At 37.7% G+C, this 20,044-nt stretch overlaps 1 protein-coding gene across 2 annotated transcripts in view; it reads right to left on the minus strand.

The window, feature by feature from the left end:
- Window positions 1–13,642: 13,642 nt before the first annotated feature.
- The window catches only part of Creb5 (cAMP responsive element binding protein 5), a 407,169-nt gene continuing 400,767 nt past the window's right edge, over window positions 13,643–20,044 (minus strand). The window contains exons 6-7 of one of the 2 annotated variants that reach the window (XM_013024414.1): window positions 15,421–15,529; window positions 13,643–14,525 (exon numbers count right to left, since the gene is read on the minus strand). In XM_013024414.1, the coding sequence (XP_012879868.1) occupies window positions 14,362–14,525; window positions 15,421–15,529 (273 nt within the window). In that variant the 3' untranslated portion in view covers window positions 13,643–14,361. The remainder of the gene's footprint in view (window positions 14,526–15,420; window positions 15,530–20,044) is intronic. The other variant, XM_013024413.1, reaches the window with a different exon arrangement.

Here is a 20,044-nt window from a genome sequence, read left to right on the forward strand (position 1 = left end):
TTCTAAAAGCAACACGTACCTGTGCCAACTTGTTCATCTGTCCTTGTGTTTCAAGTAAATTTCACAGCTTCAGCTTGGAGTTTTGAAGTCAGTTTACTTTTTCCAACTCTTCTTGCTTCTAGGCATAGAGATGAAGTAGGGCAGATCAGACAATGATTAGTGCTTGGGTGGGTACACAGCCCCTTGCCTAGGGTATGAAGGGTATCTGACTGATACTTGCTTTTACATGAATGTGCCAGCTTTCTTCATTCACATAATTTTAATCCTATTCCATACATGATCTGTATTCAACTCCAATGAGTTGCTGGTCAGAGCAATTAAATACCTTTTTATTGGGTATCTTGTTGTGCACTTAAGACCCTCAAGAGGATACAAGTTTAGGTTCTTAAACTGATTATAAGCCAAGAGCAAAACTTGGACAAAAAGAGAATTATTCATAGATGAAGAATGAAATAGTGTGCTGCTCAACAGTGATCCAGCAAGCAGGGAAATGATGCTGGAATAATGATAGTCTTGCACCAGTAAGGATGATTTTGTAAGACTTTTTTTTCTGATCTTTTCACAACTCCTCTTCCCCAATTCAACATCCATATTAGCCAAAGACAGATCTGGCCACTCCTATAGATTTTTGTACCTTTCTTGAACTTCTCCTATAATCAATGCACAATACTGAGTAGTATATATTTTGTAGCTTGCATAGAGGAAGTTCAAGGTTCTTAACCTAAATATTTTTCTCACTTTTGCAAAAGTTACATTTCCTAATGACATCGTAACGTATTTCCTAGTGGCTTGTGTTGGCATACATATAATGCCACCTTAGGACATACATCTTGTCCTGATTTTATAGCTGCAGTAATGGAAGCCATAAGAGGATAATTTGTAGATTTAACAGCCAATGATTGTCTCAGCATTGTGGCCTACACAGGCTGACAAGGGATCCAGGATACTTTCTATGGACCTATGAGGTTAGTACATTTAAAGAAGAATGTGCCTTAACGTACCAGTCTTTTGCAGTTTTTATTTTTATTGTCCCTAATTAATTTCCTACACTTTGCTAGATAGGAAATGTTCAAGTTGTTTAAAAAAAGTAAGTCTAAGTGGCTTTGGGAGATTGTTTTCAGAAACTCTCTACTGTGAATCTAAATATTTTAATATTTTATTAGTTAATGTTTTTTTGATTTAGTTAAGAAGTGGCCCAGGCAGAATAGAATAAGTATCATGATTTCCACATTAATGTTTCATGCCAGTGTTTAGATCTGGAGACTATCAGTGTGGTAATTTTATCTCCCATCACAAAGTTCCTGGGACTTGAGAGGCAGGAGGCTCACCCAAACATAAAAATTAACCATTGAAACTGGGACAAGGTGGGAGAGCTCATCAGAGTGGACTAGTATAACCAGTTGTAATTTACTTTTGAGATTTAGTTAAATGTTCTCTCTGTTTTTTTAACCAGTCTTCTATTATATTGGGAGAGAATTTTTGCATTTTGTTATTCTAATAGATTCAGCTAGAATAACCACAATATATTGAATTTCTTGGATTAAGAGGAAAAAGAAAACAAAACATTGGCCTAGAAATTGACCTAGAAATCTGGTGTCTAGTTTCAGTTCTTTGACCTTGAGTGAGTCATTTAATAACCTTGAGCCTCTGATTCCTTGCTATGGAATAATAAATTCAAGCTAACTCCTCTCTAATGGTTGCTTTTGGCTCTATTTTGGTTCTATTTTCTTATTATTGATCATCCCTATTAGTCAAAAGCAGGAAAGTAAATGTTCCTATCCTTCTACCTTAGTCAAACTAGGTTAATTGGTATTAAAAAGGCAGGCCCAAAATAAACAAAAACAACATAGTAGGTTATCAAAATGCTAGTGGGTTCTTGCTTCTACAAATATCATCCTAGCTGTATGGTCAGTCAGCTCTGCTTCACATCTCTCTGACATGCAGTGGCTCAGAGATCCAGGTTCCTGTCACCGGCATTTCTTCCTCCATTCTTACATTTAAATACATTTCTTTATACATTCTTAATTCTACTGTTAGAACTTAGGTGTGATTTTATATATAAATGCAAAATATGTACAAATGCAATATAAAAGTAATTATCTATGATTAATTCAAAGATTAAATTTTCAATCACATACCACTGGGCACTGGAGGCCCACGTTTGTAATCTCAGCAACTCAGATGCTAAGATTTGAGGATTGAGATTCAAAGCCAGCTCAGGCAGACAACTCAGGCTGACTCTTGAACTCCAATTAGCCATTTAAGAGTCAAAATAGAGGTGTGGTTCAAGTGGTAGAGCACCAGTCCTGAGAGGAAAAAGTTAAAGGACAGTGCACCAAGGCCCTGATTCAAGTCCCAATTCTGAAAAAAGGATACCGTGTCTAATAGTCTTGACCACATGGCCAATGAGAGCAAACTGGGTTTAACTGGGGCCATCTTGTCTCCATGGTGGAGGAAGCCGCCCAAGTGATGGGTGTGCCTGAATTCTATGGGACTTGGACAATAGGTTACTGGGCTTGTCAGTCCTATGCCTTGAACTCAGGAGACTCTCTATCTCCCTGTGTCCCTGCCCCTGCCCCTATAGTTAGGCCTGGACCAGCTCAGGCACCATGATGGCATGCCTCCTGTCTTCTCCTCCAGTCACCATGGCATCCATTTCATCTCTCCATTAGAGTTGATCTGGTTCGTTACTATTGTTTTTCTGCTCTTTCTTTCCTGTCCTAGTCTCATGGCTCAGTTTTCTAAAGTGTTAAGTGTATCTAAGGGGCAGTAGGTCTTCAGGACATAGTTTACCTGTAGTTGCCTGCTTTCTAATAAAGACTCCTATCTAATAGGACCTCTCCAAATGTGGCTTCTCTGTTTCTTGCCACTGAATTCCCACAAAACAATACTACAAGCACACAAAAAAGCATATATGATCACAGTACTAAGAACTCAATTATTTGAGAAGTTTTATTATGGATCAATGGCATATAGATCGAGCATCATGCCAGGGCCTTACCTGTTTTGCAACTGTCTTGGGCTCTGCAATGGCTGCTAGGACATGTCCAAGTGTTACTTGCTTCTGTGCACTCAGCAAGGACCAGAAATTTTTCCCTGTGCTCACTACTTAAAGGGACCAAACACAAGACCCATCACTGCACCTTCCAAGAAGCCTCTCTGTAAGCACGTGCTTTACAGCTAACCAGAAGGCCCTAGCCATACTAAGAAATAGGGGCTCCCATGAATGCTAGGGAAATTGAGATCTGTGCAAGCAGAGTGAGTGCCTGTACTCCACTGTAGCAGCCTCTTTTAAAAAATGAGCATGGCCAAACCACCAGTTAAGTTTCTAAGGGTGGGAGTTGGTCTGGGGATGTCTTTGTTTTCCTGTCAAAAGAGGGAAAATGGATATCCTTGGCACTGCTTTCCCTCCCTCCCTTGGACCTTTGTAGGATTGTGCTGCAAAGCAGCAGCAACTATCTGGTGACCTAGAAGCAGAAAGCATGGAGAGAGGCCAAGAGTTTTGCAGAGCTGCTGGTGTTGACATCTAGTTACTGGATGAAGGCCAAGAACTCCACCTCCAGATTTCCTACTATGAGAAAAGAACAACAAAACAACAACTATTTGTTTAAACTGAGATCCTTGAGTTGTCTGTCATTTACATTTAAATACAGTCTTTATGCTGGATAACCATGGACACATACACTTAGACTCTTTTATCCATTCATCATGGTATTCCTTAGAACAGTTCCATTCCTGGGCCAATTGAATGCTAGTTTTATGTACATTCTTTTAGAAGAATAGCTTAAATTTGACTCTTCATTTGTGAAATTGGTGGGATTCCTCTGCAATATATGCAGTTTACTGATCTAGAATTATCTCTAACATACTCTCTCCAGTGTGGGTGGTAAGGGCCTGGCGTGTGCAGTGAGAATGAGCCACAACCCCTTATGTAGATTAGGGCAGCATTACACTACCATCCTATAACATTGCAGTAGATTCAAAGACCTGAAGAAAATCTTGAAACGACTTCTGGTTGGCTTTGGGAATAGAGCATTGGCTAGACCTTTACAATTTCCAGTTGGTAGAAACCTATTTGAACTACCCCAAATGGAGAAAGCCATCAGAAGGGCCCTGGGCTATCCCATGATAAAACTGTGCTTGAAATAAGCCATACCTTATGGTGTATTTCAAGTGACTAAGAACTGCTTAACAAGACACATACTAGGTACCATGTTGAAAATGAACTATATAACTTGTGGGGGAGGGGATTTGGGAAGGAAAAAACTGAGAGAAAGGGAAAGAAAAGGTGACACTCTTCACTTATTAACTTGACCTATGTCATAACTGTAGCTCCTCTTTATATCACTTTTACAATAAAAATAAATGAAATCTTAAAAAGAAAAAGAAATGTGCAGCGCTGTCTCTTGCTTTTGACCCTGCCCTCCGGGCTTTGTTTCTCTCTCTTGCCAAAGATTGAGTTCCTTTGTGTGGCTCCTGGTAGCTCTGAAGTTTCACATTTATAAGATACAGAGAAAAATTCTGTTTTGCTGTTCCCATATCAAGTTGTGGGATTAATTGCACCATTGTAAGCCAAGGGCAGAGTGTTAAACTCAGAACCTCAAACAAGAGGGTGGGTCGGAATCTTTGATATTAAAATACAGAACTATTCAATCAATCAATTTATTTATTTATGCTCATCCTGGGGCTTGAACTCAGAGCCTTATAGCTTGGCCTTTTCTGTTCAAATTTGGTTCTCTACCACTTGAGCCAAATTTCCACCACTAGCTTTTTTTCTTGTCATTTGAGATAAGGGTTTCACATACTTTTCTGCGTAGTTAGCTTCAAACCAAGATCCTTCAATCTCAGCCCCCTGAGTAGCTAACATTATTGGTATGAGCCACTAGCTAGAACTATCAATTCTTACTTGACATTGTTAACTTTTTTCCCCCTAAAGCTCTGCTTGTTTCTTTGTTTTCCTGTTGTTTCCTAGGAGTCTTTATGAGAATGGCCCTGTTTCCTTGTCATAAAATCTTACCTTTTTAATTTAGTGTATTTTTTTGAGGGGGGGGTCTGGTTGTGGGGCCTGAACTCTGGGCCTGGGCGCTGTCCCTCAGCTCTTCAGCTCAAGGCTAGCGCTCTACCACTTGAGCCACAGCACTATTTCCGGCTTTTTTCTTTTGCTTATGTGGTGCTGAGGAATTGAACCCAAGGCCTCCTGCATGCAAGGCAAGCATTCTACCATTGAGCCACCTTCCCAGCCCAGTGTATTTTTTTATTCTTACTTTGTTTTTGCTTGGCTTTTTTGCTCAAGGTTGGCACTCTAGCACTTGAAGTTCCAACAATGACTTTGTAAGACATTGAAGGTAGTACCTGGCAGGAAGCTGGGGACAGGAGTGCTTTCTAACTCCATCTTTGAGGATATTACTTAATTCACTTGTCAATATAAGATCTTGGAAATTACCAGAGATTATTGGAAAAAATAGAGCAAAAATGTTTCTTGGAAAGTATATATAAAATTAGTTTAAATCACGAATACAAAATCATTACAAAGCGACAACTTTTACATTTAGAAAAATAATAACTTTATAAAATTAGGTTTATGTAATGTTTATTGAAAATTCTATTTGTTTCAATTCCCAGTTTCAATAAGATAAGAATCTATCAGCTCTTCATTCATTCAATAAATATTTAATAGAATATGCTACATGCCAGACTATTTTAGTCTTCTTCATATACTTTCATCTTTCCATTTATTAAGGGTATTAGGTTTCTGTGAAAGAGTTTTACAAACACAAATTATTTTTGTTTAATAGTCACTTTTCTCATCACTCTCTTTTTGAGAAATCCTATGGTGTCTCCAGAGGTAGGAGGTTTAAACACATGACCTACCACTCCTCCAGAGGAAGCTGACAGGACTCAAAAAAATAATCTTGGTCTAATATAGTGAACTGGATTCTCCTGGTGCATACAATTGTGGTTGTACTGATTTAAAAATTACCTTTGTTGAGAAAAATATGTAATATGAAATTAAAATGCAATCCAATCACCAATCAAAAATCAACCACAAACTAGGACTAGTACTTCATGCCTGTAATCTTAGCTACTCAGGAGGCTGAGATCTGAGGATCACCATTCAAAGACAGCTTTGGCAAGAAAGTTCATGAGACTTACCTCCAATTAACCACCAAAAAGCCAGAAGTGGATCTGTGGCTCAAGAGGTAGTGTGCTTAGTCTTGTATACAAAAGCTTAGGGACAGCACCCAGGTACTGAGTTAAAGTCCCCCCCACCCCCTCCTCTCTCTCTCTCTCTCTCTCTATCTTTCTCTCTCTCTCTCTCTCACACACACACACACAACAATAACAACAACAGCAAATATAAGATAATATTATAAATCTCCAGAGACACTTGAGGATAAAAACTGGAATGAGATTACAATGGTTTACATTCAAAGTATAAATGTGAGATCACAACAATATTTATGCAAAATTAATGGCTTTTCAACCTGCAAATGTGTGGAATTGTCATTACAAAGACTACTGGGAACTATGGTTTAAGTATTGAATGGTTTATATTCACATATACCAGATAGGATTGCTGATAACACTCACTTCTTCCAAATTGTTATTTCAGTTCCTCTTTCAAATAGTCTGTCCCTCTCAGGCTATGTCTCATTGGCTTTGCCCTGGTACTTGTTCTGGCCATAGCCCCAAATGGAAGGGTTGGAGCATTCTCAGAACAAGGAAGGGAACAGAACTAAAGGACACGTCATCCATATTCCAATAAGGATTCACACAATCTTATTGTGGGTCCACTTTTAAAGCGCTTAGGGGCACAAGCATGACCTAAATTGAAAATGCCTTCTGTCTTTGGAGATGACAATCTATTTAGGAGAGTCAGAACATAATAACAACAAATACAAATTATGTCTGAGGTGGTAAATGCTAGAAAATAGTTTGTAAGGAGGATGAAAATAGAAAATGAAGGTGAGTAATTTGGTCAGAAAAGGCTTCACTGATTGAGCTCTGAGGAAGTTACCTATGTTAATATTTGGGGGAAGAATATTCTACATAGAGGTAATCAACAACTTATTGGAAAGCTCTTAGGTGGAGGGTGGTTGGAAATATTTGAGGAGTATCAAGCTGGAAAGGTGAATGTAAGGAGAATGAGAGATGATCTTAGGGAATGATGGGGTGAGGGCTAACCAGGCAAGACTGTCATAAAACATAAAGTGGGTGGTAGTAGGGAGTTTTGTTTCTGTTTTAAATGAGGTCACACAGCACTGTTGAGTTTTGAGTGATGTAATAAAGGGACATGGGTGACTTCCATTTTCAAAGACTTGCTCTAGCTGACAGGAGATACAGCAATAAATCCAGTTGTGAGATGCTGATGGCTTGGGGACAGAACATAATGGTAAAACTGAGGCTAATGATCGTTGGGATTCTGATCTTGATAATCAAATATTGAGAGAAAGAGAAAAGAAGAACTTAATTAAAAACAGCAAGAGAATAAAAGCCATAAAGAAAGTAAAAAAAAACCCAACTAGAAATATCTAGAAGAGAACATCAAAGCTATTTAGAACTCTAGGGTTGCATGGTTCTGGTAGGTGATACAAGATTCTTGTTTCCTCAAAGTAACTGGAACATGAACTTGGTTGCTAGGCTTTTTTCCTTTCCTTTTCTTCTTGCCATTTTTCTGTTTTCTATGAAAATGGTTTAGTTCTTTTAGAATTTCCTTACAGTAGTAATGTAAGGTATGTGGCAGGCCAGGGTAAATATGTTAGACTAGTGGCCTCCATTGAGAAGTTGGATGTAAGAAGGAATAGTTATTTCAGATGAACCTGAAAAAGAAAAAAAAAAATCTCACCTTGTTTTGTCCTAGGAAAACATTGATCTTGAAAAGGTAGGCCTTGGTTAACACAGTGTGAATGAAACCATGTGAGGAACAGACGCCATTATCGCCAGCCCCAAATTTCACCAGACAAAATTTACATGTATTATTTGCATTTGAGTGCTTTATTATATTGGAATTGCAGTGATATTAACATTTGTACAAATGCACAAAATCTTGTCTCCTCTTGCTAGAAAGACATGTAAAAATCTGACCTAGTGGAACAGTCTTAATGAACTCATTGTTCATTGTTAACAATACATGTATTCACGATGCAATAAAGAGCTTAACATAAAATTAAACATTAAATGCTGCAGCAAATATTTACACATATATTCCCCCCCCATATTTTTCTCCTTCCAATAGGAAGGTGGTTGCTTTACAAATAGACAAACACAAATGCTTTGCTGTTTACACTGACAAACAACCCCAAGTCCAGAACTTAAAGTGACAGCACCGTTTTGTTTTTTTTTTTTTTTTGGTGGGGGAGAGGGGACTTCCTTAGTTATCACTTACTTTACACAGTGCTAAACTTTTTGTCTTTTAATTATATTTTTGGACAATATTAATATTCCAGTTGTCCTAGGATATTGTGTTTCAACATAGCTGTTTTTTTTTTTTCTGGGTCTTTTTAGACAACCCTATATCCTCTCTAGGAAGGACATCACAAGCTTATCTTTTTGCTCTGCAACAATCCTGAAAGGCAGTGATCTTCTGTGAAGCAGACAGGACTTGCACAGTTTAGAAGGAAAGGGGTTGAGCAGGTCTTCGTGTCTGCTGATTGGCTGCTTGAGAAATTTCCTTTCCCTTCACCCGCTGCATTGAGTACACTGACACCCTTCATTGCCTCCTACAGGGTGAAGAGCATTGTCATTCTAAAGGAGCAAACTAGAATCGAATGCACTTATTGGGCAGAGGATTTTAATAGTTTATTAAAGCTAATTTATTCAGGTCCCACATTCTCATTCCAAGGCTAAATGATTCTATCTTAAAAAAAAAACTTTATAAATTTCTATAATATAAACTTCAGTTGTAAGAAAACTTTAAATGGCTCAGGAAGAGATTCCTAGACTCTGGCTTCTAATGAGATAGATATCTTAAGTTGATTTTAAGAGCGGTTGATAATTATTGAATCCTTTCTAAATGATAAGCTTGGAAAGGTATCAGGGTGTCAAATAACTGTATTAATTTTCCAGCAGGTGCTGGTAATTTTTCTTTACCTCCCCCCCCTCCTCCAGCCCCTTCAGATTTCAGTACAATAGATTTCTTTCCCCAAAAATAGACAATTTATATGGAAAAAAATATAAGCACTCTTTAAGCAATTTGGCTACAATCATTCCATCACTGAAAAACTCCACAAGAAATAGTAAAATACTTTGAGTGGACATACACTTTTTCATTTTCACACGATGAGCTAGGAGTTTGTTTTGAAAACATTTCTTTGTATGCTTGTTTTGGTATAGGAATTTACTGGTAAGTTTATTGCTCCTATGTCTTCTGATCCTTCCTTAGACTATAATTGTAAAGTACCTAATCATGTCACAAGGCATCGTAATTTTTGAGACCTAGGAATGAATGGGTAGAGCTCACTGTTAACTTCAGAGAGCTCAAAAAGACTGGCTAGGACAATCATCACAGGTGCAGTGATGCACAGATGATGTATCCTAGTTTCTTCAGGACACTTTGGTTTGAAGGACAAGATAGAAAAGTTAGTAGCTTAGCTGCTGCCTCACATCTGTTGCATAATATAACATTTTTAAAAACATGTTATGAACAAAGGATAACGAGTATAAAACATAGTGTACTGGCTCTTGGCATTCCTGTAGCAGGCTTCACATAGGCTGATGTGAAGAGCAAGTCTTGGCTTTACTACTCATGAACACACACAATTGTACCTGGTGCAAAGATTCTTACAAAGTACGTTAAAGGATGCAGCTCAGAGCCTTGGGAGAGTTGTAAAGGGAGAAGCAAAGGCAAGTTTAAGGAAAAAGTTAGAAAGAGAGTAAGAGAAATGGAAAGAGATTTAAAAAGCTAAAGTGCAATTTAAAAATATAAATTATTCTCAAAGCAGAAAAGAGGCTCTAAATTGCTACTGTTCGCATAGGCACGGTTCTATTTAAATTGGAAGGGTTGTTCGTTTCCCTTCTCAACTACACTGTGTACTGGAGTTTGAATGGCTTAACACGACTGCACATTGTCTGGGAAGGGCCAAGCAGCTGTAAGGAAAGCTGAGTAGTGCAAGGCTTCCTAGGAGATTGGGGAGCAGTAGGGTGAAGTTGTATTTACATGATTATAAGAAAGCTTTTCCAGTTATAGTGACTGATTCCCTTTAGCTGAACTCTGCTTCCTAAGTGAAAATGTTTACTTTCAAAATGAAGAGGCCCAGGTGCTAGTAATCCTAGCCACTCAGGAGGTTGAGATAGAAAGATCCTGGTTCGAAGTCAGCCCAAACAGACAAACCTGTGAAACTCTTTATCTCCAATTAACCAGCAAAAAGGCTGGAAGTGGATGTGTGGCTCAAATGGTACAGTGCCAGCCTTGAACAACAACAGCAACAGCAAACTGAGAGCACAATGCCCAAAACACAAAAAAAGAAGGAAAAAAAAGGAAAGAAAAGTAGAGAGAAAACCAAAAGTTAAAAAATAAACTTGTTTAGAATGTATATGAACAAATGTCTCACAGAGCAATAAATTGTTCTGAGATTTAAGCAAACATTTCTATCTAATGAGGAAGCACAGCCATTTTAAACCCTGATAAAAATGAAAACACATATCTAGGAGAATTCACTATGGACTAATAGTTTTTTTTAAAAAAACAAGATCCTACAGAAGAATACTGTTCAAATGGAATGTTTAAAAATAATATTTATTAATAAATATCTTATAAAATTCTAAATTAATAGATTCCTGTCCAAATTTTTTGCTTTGGTCCTTAAATTCCACTGTATACACACATACATACAAACATATTTTCTTAGATGGTTTTTATAGCAGTTATTGTTACTAAAAAAAATAAAATCCAGTCAAAGGCTGGTGGTCTTTTACCATAGCTGGTTGATGATTTTAAAGATAAATTCAACTCACCAATTTTTTTAAAAAATAAAGCAACCATCTTCACATTCACTATTGATACCTCTCTCTCAGAAAATGTGGTGCATTTTATTTCTTGACAAGGTAACTTCCCAGAGTCCTTTAGTAATGTATATTGTAACAGCACCCACAGCTAGGCATCTACAGGCTGTCATGAGATGGTGATTTGCATACACTGATATGGGGGTTGGAAAAGGATATGTCAGAGTGCAAAGAAAAAAACTATCTGCCCAAACACCTGGCTTTGAATTTAGTACATTCATCCATGGCTAAAACTTCCACGCTACCTGCCTCAGCATCATACATTGAGAAATATGTCAAAGAGAAACAATTAGAACATGCATGCTTCTGTCTGAGTGAGGATTCACCTGTTAGAAATGTTCTCAGGTATACTAAGTCATTAGCTTCCAGGGTATCAGGAAGGGAGGCCTTGGAGAAGTGCCCAGGAGACTGGCAGGGATTTCCGAAGCAGATCTTGTGATAAAGCAAGCCACACACAAGTGAGAAGACATGGTACTTCAAAAACCTCCCTCTTTGGGCCAGTGCTGTGAGTGACAGAGTAACTAGCTGAATGAGAATGAAGTTAACATGATGACCTCATCAATGGACAAAACATATAAGAGGGCATTGCAGGCAGGTTCGCTGATTGGGTGAAGGCTGGACCTTTAAGTGAGATCCTTATTACTCACATTCCCCTGTTGGGTTTAATCAATGAATCTCTCCAATTGGGATTTCAAGAAGCACTGAAAACTAGCTAGCATCTTCATTGAGTATACTGTAAATATACCTAAAAGGCTCTGAGTGTAACAAGAAGGCAGTTTATTCTAATTATATGTTGAGGAAGGTTTGCTAATGTGTGTGGTTGGCTTGCCTACTTAGCATAAAAAACAGACATAATTAAGCTATAAATAATACACATCAGTCAAACTGTCAAGTTGCTAAATGAAACACACACACACACACACGCACACACACAGACACACACACACACACACACATACACACATACACACACACACAACCCAAACCTCAGGCAAGTTCTTAACTACAAAAGCATTCACATTAACAGCTACAAGTAAACTAAATCAATTTAGTGATAGGCCATTTCCTGGACATTCTGATATTCCTAGTAGATTTTTTTAAAACAAAAAAATCCATTTCATGAAGTGCTATGCATGCAGTAAATAAAGAAAAGTTTCTGTTTACTTAAAGCATAAAATAAAAATTAAATATTAAAAACTCAAACATTCGTTTTATTTCTCAAAGGAGCACATATTTGTTCTAAGAAACTTTTCCAAAAAAGTTTTTTATTTCAAAACAGTTATAAATGTTAAGTTCCATTTAAAGTTAAGTCTTAAACATCCCCAAGGAAGCTAATCTGGTTAAACCATTCTGTTACTGCTGGATTTAAAAAAAATATGAATTCAGTATTTAAAATACTTGAAAATGATATGTTTGTCTAAAATACAATAGAAAATCTATTTCATTTATTTTTTCTCCTTTTTCGTAGCATCTGTTTGCTTAGACCATATATTCAAGTCTTACATTTTACTGAGCACTCAAAACTGTCTCTCAAAAGCACTGCATATATGGAAAGATGGTTGCTAAATATTGATTTAAAAAGTAAGCTATTGGATAAAACTGTAACTAGTTATGAAAATCATGCTTCACAACCCTCCACCCTCCTACTTTTAGTCTCCAAAATAGTTTTAAACTACAGTGTGAAAAAAACATCCTTCCTTTCCTGAATTCATATAAAAATGACACCTTTTGTAAAATACTGTTTTTTAAAACACACAAGCACACACATATACACACACACACACACACACACACACATACACATACACTAACCTGCAAACATCAGGATGGAGATGAAAGACCAGCACCTGCCTAGACTGCTAGCGAGAAACATTAGTCCGTATTATTTATGAGACATGATATTAAAACACCAGCACAGTAGAATGGCTTATTTCAAGGAGGCACAACTGTGGTTTGGGTCCTAGCTACTTTTCATAATAAGCAAGTCCACTGAAGTTGCTAAAAACATAAATGAGAATTATGCAGAAGGGTGGAGCAGCTTTTGCTGTATCCATGGGATTCCATCAGTAGCCAAAGAAACTGCTCTTATCTGGCAGACCTAGAACATCCCATGGAAACCTTGGGCTAGCTAGCTTGCTTGCTTTGTTTCTCCAGTAGTTCATCTGCATTCACCCACCTGAACAGCATTGCTTGCTCCATAGACTTAGGAAAAAATAATAAATCTTAGGCAATTAGAAGCTGATGATTGAACAATATAATCTGTGTGGTGAATAGAGCCCTTCTGAATTATTATACAATACATGGATTTTCGACATTATAGACAGGCCATATAAAACCAGTTGTAATTCAAGGGTGCGATGTTATAGCCCCGTATCATAATTTGAACTTTCACAATCGGGGCTTACAAAGCTCCCTTCCCCAGTGTCTCCACAGCTGGCATTCAACAGAGTTTCACCTATAACTAAACCACCTTTTTATTTGCTCTGATTATTAAAAACATTAAATCAGGCACACTAAACATCTCCTGGTTACTATGTTGTGAAAAGTAAGTGTTGAATGAACTCCAGCTGTAGTTACAGGCTAGCAAAGCAATGGATAGGTCCACATTTTCAGGGTTTGCTCTTTTTTTTTTTTAGTTTCGTTAAACACTATTTTCTTCTTCACATGCAATACTAAAGGAGAGAGAAATGAAACAGAAGAAAGTTACAATCAGGAAGAAACAAGGAGCCCAAGATAAATAGGATTGGAAATGTAGACACTTGAGCAAGTAAACCAAGAGCTGAGGAAGGGGAGCTGAGATGCTTGGTGGTTTTATTAGGACATCAAATAATCATGTTTTTTTAATAAGATAAAAAAAAGTTATCAGAAAGGCTATGTGTTTATTTGAGATTCTGATGACATCATAGAACAAACTCAACATGAGTTATGATGTCATCAGATTTCCTTCCCAGTTACATTGGATTTCATCTCACTTGATATTTAGGTATGCCTTATTTTGGCTAAAAGCTGTGATTTATTAAGTTTCATTGTGTCAAGAAAACAGTCAGACGGATAAGAATGAAACCATGGCTATATACAGAAAAGATTCCGTTTATAAACAAGTAACTGGTACCAGAAAATTGGAGAAAAGCACCAAAGCATTTTCCAAGCTGATAGATATTATTTGCATAACTCCCTTTTTGTTCTTATATAACTAAGTATAAAAGACAACTTTTCCATAATAACTATAAAAATGAAAGCCAGTCTTTGAAGGGCTGAGGCGTCTTCCAGGTTTGAGTTAATTCTAAAAATGCCCTTACAAGAAAGGATGCGTGGTAAATGCTATAGCTCTTCTTGGAGGCGAAGTCTAACCCGTGCGTTTTAAAGGATGGGATTCAGGTCTGTTCTGTGCGTGGCAAGCTGACTGAGCGTAGAGCTTCCCACAACCTCACTGACAGAAGAGGAAGTGGTGATGGTGTTATGTTGGATGACTTGCTGCTGTGAGCACACCGGAGCAGGACTTGCAGGAGGGCTACTTTCTGGACCTAGGAAAAAGCACACATGCACACACCAATATAGCGCTTGCTTGTGTGGACTTAGGAACTCCTCATAGAAAACAAAAGCACAAATACTACTCGACATTTACTTGACATAGAAGAGTTTCACATATTTTCTTCTGGCAGTTAAGGTGAAAAATTCATTTTAAACTGAAGTCACCAAGCTATACCTTCCAGGTGTATAGCTAGGAGCAAAGTCACGTATCCTCCATCAGCAAAAGGTGTGGATGTATTTGAGTCTTGGCATGTAAACTTCCCCATCGTGTATTTTCAGATAGCCATCCATATAGCAAATGTGGGGAAAGTACTCACATGTGCTGGGAGAATCTGTGTTGCTCAATCTAAAAAATTATTCAAAAATAAATTGACCTTCAGCCACGAATCATCATTCTTCCCACCATCCCTTAGGGCACCAACATGAAACCTATGAACATCCCAGGGGTACGGGAGCCAGGTAAAAGAGATTCACTGCATGCAGGGGTAAACTGAGAAAAGGACACTAGTTTTACAGCTGAGTGAGTAACATGGTGTAGTGTGAGGTACTCGCAGTGATTCATCCACTGATGCTCTCAGCCCACAGATTTCTCAAGGAGATGAACAGGCCCCCAGCAGGCTATTCTGGCTGCAAATTTGGAATTTAGTGGGCTTTTGCAAGGTGAAATGCAAGGAAAAGTGTGGCCAGAAGTTATGGCATGACATTAAATGGGAGTCAGGAAAGGGGGGTCCCATGGTAGAAGAGTTTGGCAGACACTCAAGAATTCCAGTATATCCACCTTGGAGGGTAAACTACACTTTACCTTGCTCTTTCAATGGAATTCAATGCAAAATTACCGGCAAAAAGATATTTGACACTGAAAGAAAGTGAATAAGTACAGTGACTTACTTAAATATCCTTGTGATTCTTTCTGCATGGCTGTTATTGGGCAGTCTTTATGTGTTAACAACAACTGTTTCAGCTGGGCCACCTCGTTTTTCAACATAGACACTTCATTCTGCAAGGACACATATAAAATCATATTGAGAAGGCCAGAAAATATAAACCTAAAGCCTCCTGGTACTTTCAACAATGAAATTGGCAAGCTCTTGGGTGATGTCGAATACAATTTAAAATTTAAAATATTATATGGAATTAAATTAATTACATTAAATTAAATATTATATGGAACAGTGCCCCTAAGCCTTTTAATCTGGTCCTCACATTTTCCAGCAGCTTCTCCTTCTTTTCTTCTTTGTTTCTTTCTCTTTGTTTCCCTTCCTTCCTTTCTTCCTTCCTTCTTTCCTTTCCCTACCTCCCTCCTTCCCTTCCTTCCTTCTTTCCTTCCTTTCTTCCCTTCTTTCTTTCTGTTGATCATGGGGCTTGAATTTAGGGCCTGAGTGCAGTCCTTGAGCTTTTTTGTTTATGGCTAGCACTCTACCACTTTGAGCCACAGTGCCACTTCTGTTTTTCTGGTGGTTAATTGGAGATAAGAGTCTCCCAGACTTTCCTCTGCCACAGCTGGCTCCAAACCGTGATTCTCAGTTCTTAGCCTCCTGCATAATTAGGGTTACAGGTATGAGCTACTGGTGCCTGGTTTTCCCCTTATATTTCTTTCCCCTTATATTTCTTTCTCAGAGTAGTGTGAGGATTCTTATTTATTCAGATGAGTGTCTCAAGTCTCTGTGCAGATATTTACAAAGGCAAACTCTTAGCTCTGTATAATAATGTAGTTGGCATTTGCTACCTCCAAGTCTAAGTGTGGAATAAATGGTTCTAGTATTCTTCTACTTGATGGAAGTAGACACTAAAATCTCAATATCTAGCAAAGCCTGCTTTGCAATTCTGATCAATATATCTCATATGTAGGAAACTATTTAAAAGCATGTATGCAGGAAAAAGGGCACTTAATGTTGTTTTCATTAAGTTATATTTACACCTGCAGTATGAGTTTTGCTTCCCAAGCATGAATTTATCAGCTAGAGAAGTAAATTCCTCGGATTCTAGTAATTACACTTAAAAAATTGAAACTTTTTTGCAAGAATCTCTCTGGTCTCCAGATTCACTTGCAACACTGAATGTACCATCTTAAGAAACTACATATTAAGTAGTACTTTGTTATAAATGAAGTAATGAAAGTCTCATCTATAAAATTAAATGAAAAACTACAAAAGGAAGATACCTATTAGAAAAATTAGCTTTACTTATAGTTAAATCAATTACACAGGAAAATTAATCTTGAATCTGAAGGCAAAGTTCACCTTCTTCTTCCTCCTGAGGAATATTGATAAGAGGCCCTCTCTCAGCTCAGAATGACTCTTGTCAATTTCAGGGACAACTGTATTTGTAGAACAATTTATATTAACCTTTAACTTCTTCCTTTCTGACTTTATCCCTAAATCCAAACATCCTACCAGTTCTTTGTAATTAAAATAATATGTACGAGACAAAGTTAGACCAGATTATCTAAGAAATCCACGATTTAAAGCAAACAGAAAAGGAAACTATGATGCATGTGTGTGTTGCTCAAAAACAAATGTCATGTTATTTTTATTTGTACTAAAGAAATGACACTTTCCTGATGCTGTGCAAAAGTTCTCAACTACAGATAACATTGACAATGGTGCTTAGAAACTGGAACTGGGCTATACTTTCTTTAGTGAATCCATACTTTCCTACTATGACCTACATAATTATGAAAATATAAAACAAAACTGGGCTCACTTGCTATTCTAAGCTTCTGGAATAACAAGACATTTTCCTTGATGGCTGGCAGCTATCTTGGAGAGGGTGAATTTAGGCTCTTGTTCTGAAATATGTCCTGATCATTCATAACCATTGCAGGCAGTACCTGCTCTCCAGCCACTTACTACATGTTCTTTGCCATTTTGTTAAGGAAACATCATGAACCCCATTCTCTGGGTTTCTAAAGTTGTAGGGAGCATACCCCAAACTCTTTTCTCTTTTGCTTCCATATATCTATGTGCTTTAGCATGAAACAGCACAGTAGCAGCTCTGAACAGCATAAGTGGTATCCTGGCCCACAAAGATATATGGCTTTAGTGGCATTTTTTGTCTACAAATAGAAGAGTACTTTATTAATAAACCAATATTCTATAAGTATAGAAACCAAGGTCCTGAGAGTTGTAAAATTCTAGTGAAACGAGGAATGCAGAGAATACTATAGAAGATGACTTCTAGTTAAAGATATAAATGAGTACGGACATGTTTCTGAGTGTAATGTGTGAGTGATTATGTTATTTAACTATGTTATGACTGAAAAAGGAATGCCAATACTACCCTCACTAAAGAAGAACAATTGGCCTTTGTTTGTATCAGACACACAGAGCTATGATGCTGTAAGAATTAAGTAAAAGCCTGAGTAGTATCAAGCAGGAAAAAAGAAAACAAAACCAAAAACATTGTCAGTTAGGAGCTGAAAATAGGGTTTAGGGGCTGGAGAGAGTGAACCAATTGTACAACACTTGTTTAGCATGTGCAAAGCCTTGGAGTTGATGCCCAGCTCTACAAGTAATGCAACAAGAGGTAGAATAACAAGATTTAAGTCCTCAAATTTGTGTGCAAATTGAACAACAACAAGAACAAGAACAACAGATATCTTTCCAGAAAGATAGCTTTATTCTAGAAATGTCTGCAAGGTTTTGGTTATTGTTTTTTGTTGGTTTGTTGGTTTTGTGTCTATGCTAGTTCTGATACTTGAACTTAGGGCCTGGAGCTATTTTGTCTCTGAGCTATTTTCCTCAAAGTTAGAGCTTTACTCCTAGAACTGAAGCTCCACTTCCAGCTTTTTTGGTGGTTAATTGGAGATAAGCATGTCACATACTTTTCTTCCTTGACTGGCTTCAAACCACAATTCTCAGATCTCAGTGTCCTATAACTAGGATTATAGGCATGAGCCACTGGTACCTGAATGAATGCAGTATATTTTTAGAAAGCTATTTACCTAATTATCTAATTTTGATTTTCATTCATTAGCTAACTACAATGCTATTATCAAATATATTTATACTCCAGTTAGCCATTTAAAAATAGTTTGCTAAATCAAAGTATAAATAATATGCATAGATTCTCTTGCTATCAACCCTTCAGGGCTGGGAAGGTATCCCAGTGGTAGAATGCTTGCCTTGCATGCATGAGGCCCTGGGTTCGATTCCTTAGTACCACATAAGCAGAAAAAGCCAGACGTGGTGCCATGGCTCAAGTGGTAGTATTGTGCTAGCCTTGAGCTGAAGAGCTGAGGGACAGTGCCCAAACCCAGAGTTCAAGCTCCATGACTGGCAAAAATAAATAAATAAATAAACCCTTCACCCTTTTATTTTCCTAAATGAATTTGGGCTTGCTGTTCTTCAAATAGTTTGCTATTTAATAATGTAAAAGAGTAGATCTGTTTGGATAGAGTATTTTTCTTTTTGTTTTGGTTTTGGTTTGGTGATACTGGAGCTTAAACTCAGGGTTTCATGTTCTTACTTCACTTTTTTATTCAAAGCTGGTACTCTACCACTCCCATCTTCTTGCTGGTTTAGAGATAATAGTATCATGGACTTCTCTGCCCAAGCTAGCTTCAAATAAGGATCCTCAAATGTCAGCCTCCTGCACAACTAGAGCTATAGGAGTGGTCAACCAGCTCCCAGCTCCAGAATGACATATTTTTAAACACATAAGCTTGTCTAAGGATGGGACAGCAGCACCTCATATACTTTCAGATCTCATCAGGGCTGATTCCAAAGCATATACGGACTGATATGTCCATATAGGTGTTTCTATTGTTGAGAAAGAGTCATTGGAACCTGTGTCAGATTCCATAGGGCTCTTCAGCTTAAGCAAGGTCAAGATGTCAACAGATCAGAGTTTCCTGAAAAACAGCCAACTAACTTGGTCAGCTATGGTGGTACATGCCAGCCTGTACTGATAGCTGGCACTCACTAGGAGAGGCAAAGTAAAGAGAGATGTCAGGTTTTAGGCCAACCTGGATCACATGGAATGACAAGACTCTGTATCAAAAAGAAAACAAAAAAAGCTAGGCCCAGGTTTGTAATCCTAGATCCTCTAAAGCCTGAGATGTAAAGGACCTTGGTTTAAGCCAATGTGGGCAGAAAATTCAAGACCCTCCATCTCCAAAGTAAAGCTGAGGTTTAGCTCAGGTAAGAAAGTTTCAGCCAGCCATGAACCTGAGTAAGCTCCAGGCCCTGAGTTCAAATTCCTCCTGTACTGGACAGACAATAAAGGAAAAGCAACTAAAGAAAAAAAAAGTGTGTGCTGTGCACATGCATAATCAAAAGATTCTGCATTGAAAGACTGATGTAAGAAACTCAGAAACATTCAACTATATTTTACATTAAAAAATCCTTTCCAAGGTAACTAAGTATAATCATCTTGAATTCATTTGGGGAGAGAACAACCAGATAGAAAATGTTTCAAAATGCAGGAAAGAAATCAAATGTGGCCTGCAAATCTAGCAGGGAAACAAAAGTCAGGACTTTTGGAATCATTGTGTTACCCTGGATTGCCTTGT

The sequence above is a fragment of the Dipodomys ordii genome, unplaced genomic scaffold (assembly GCF_000151885.1).
Source record: "Dipodomys ordii isolate 6190 unplaced genomic scaffold, Dord_2.0 Scaffold76, whole genome shotgun sequence".
In the NCBI taxonomy this organism is placed as follows: domain Eukaryota; kingdom Metazoa; phylum Chordata; class Mammalia; order Rodentia; family Heteromyidae; genus Dipodomys; species Dipodomys ordii.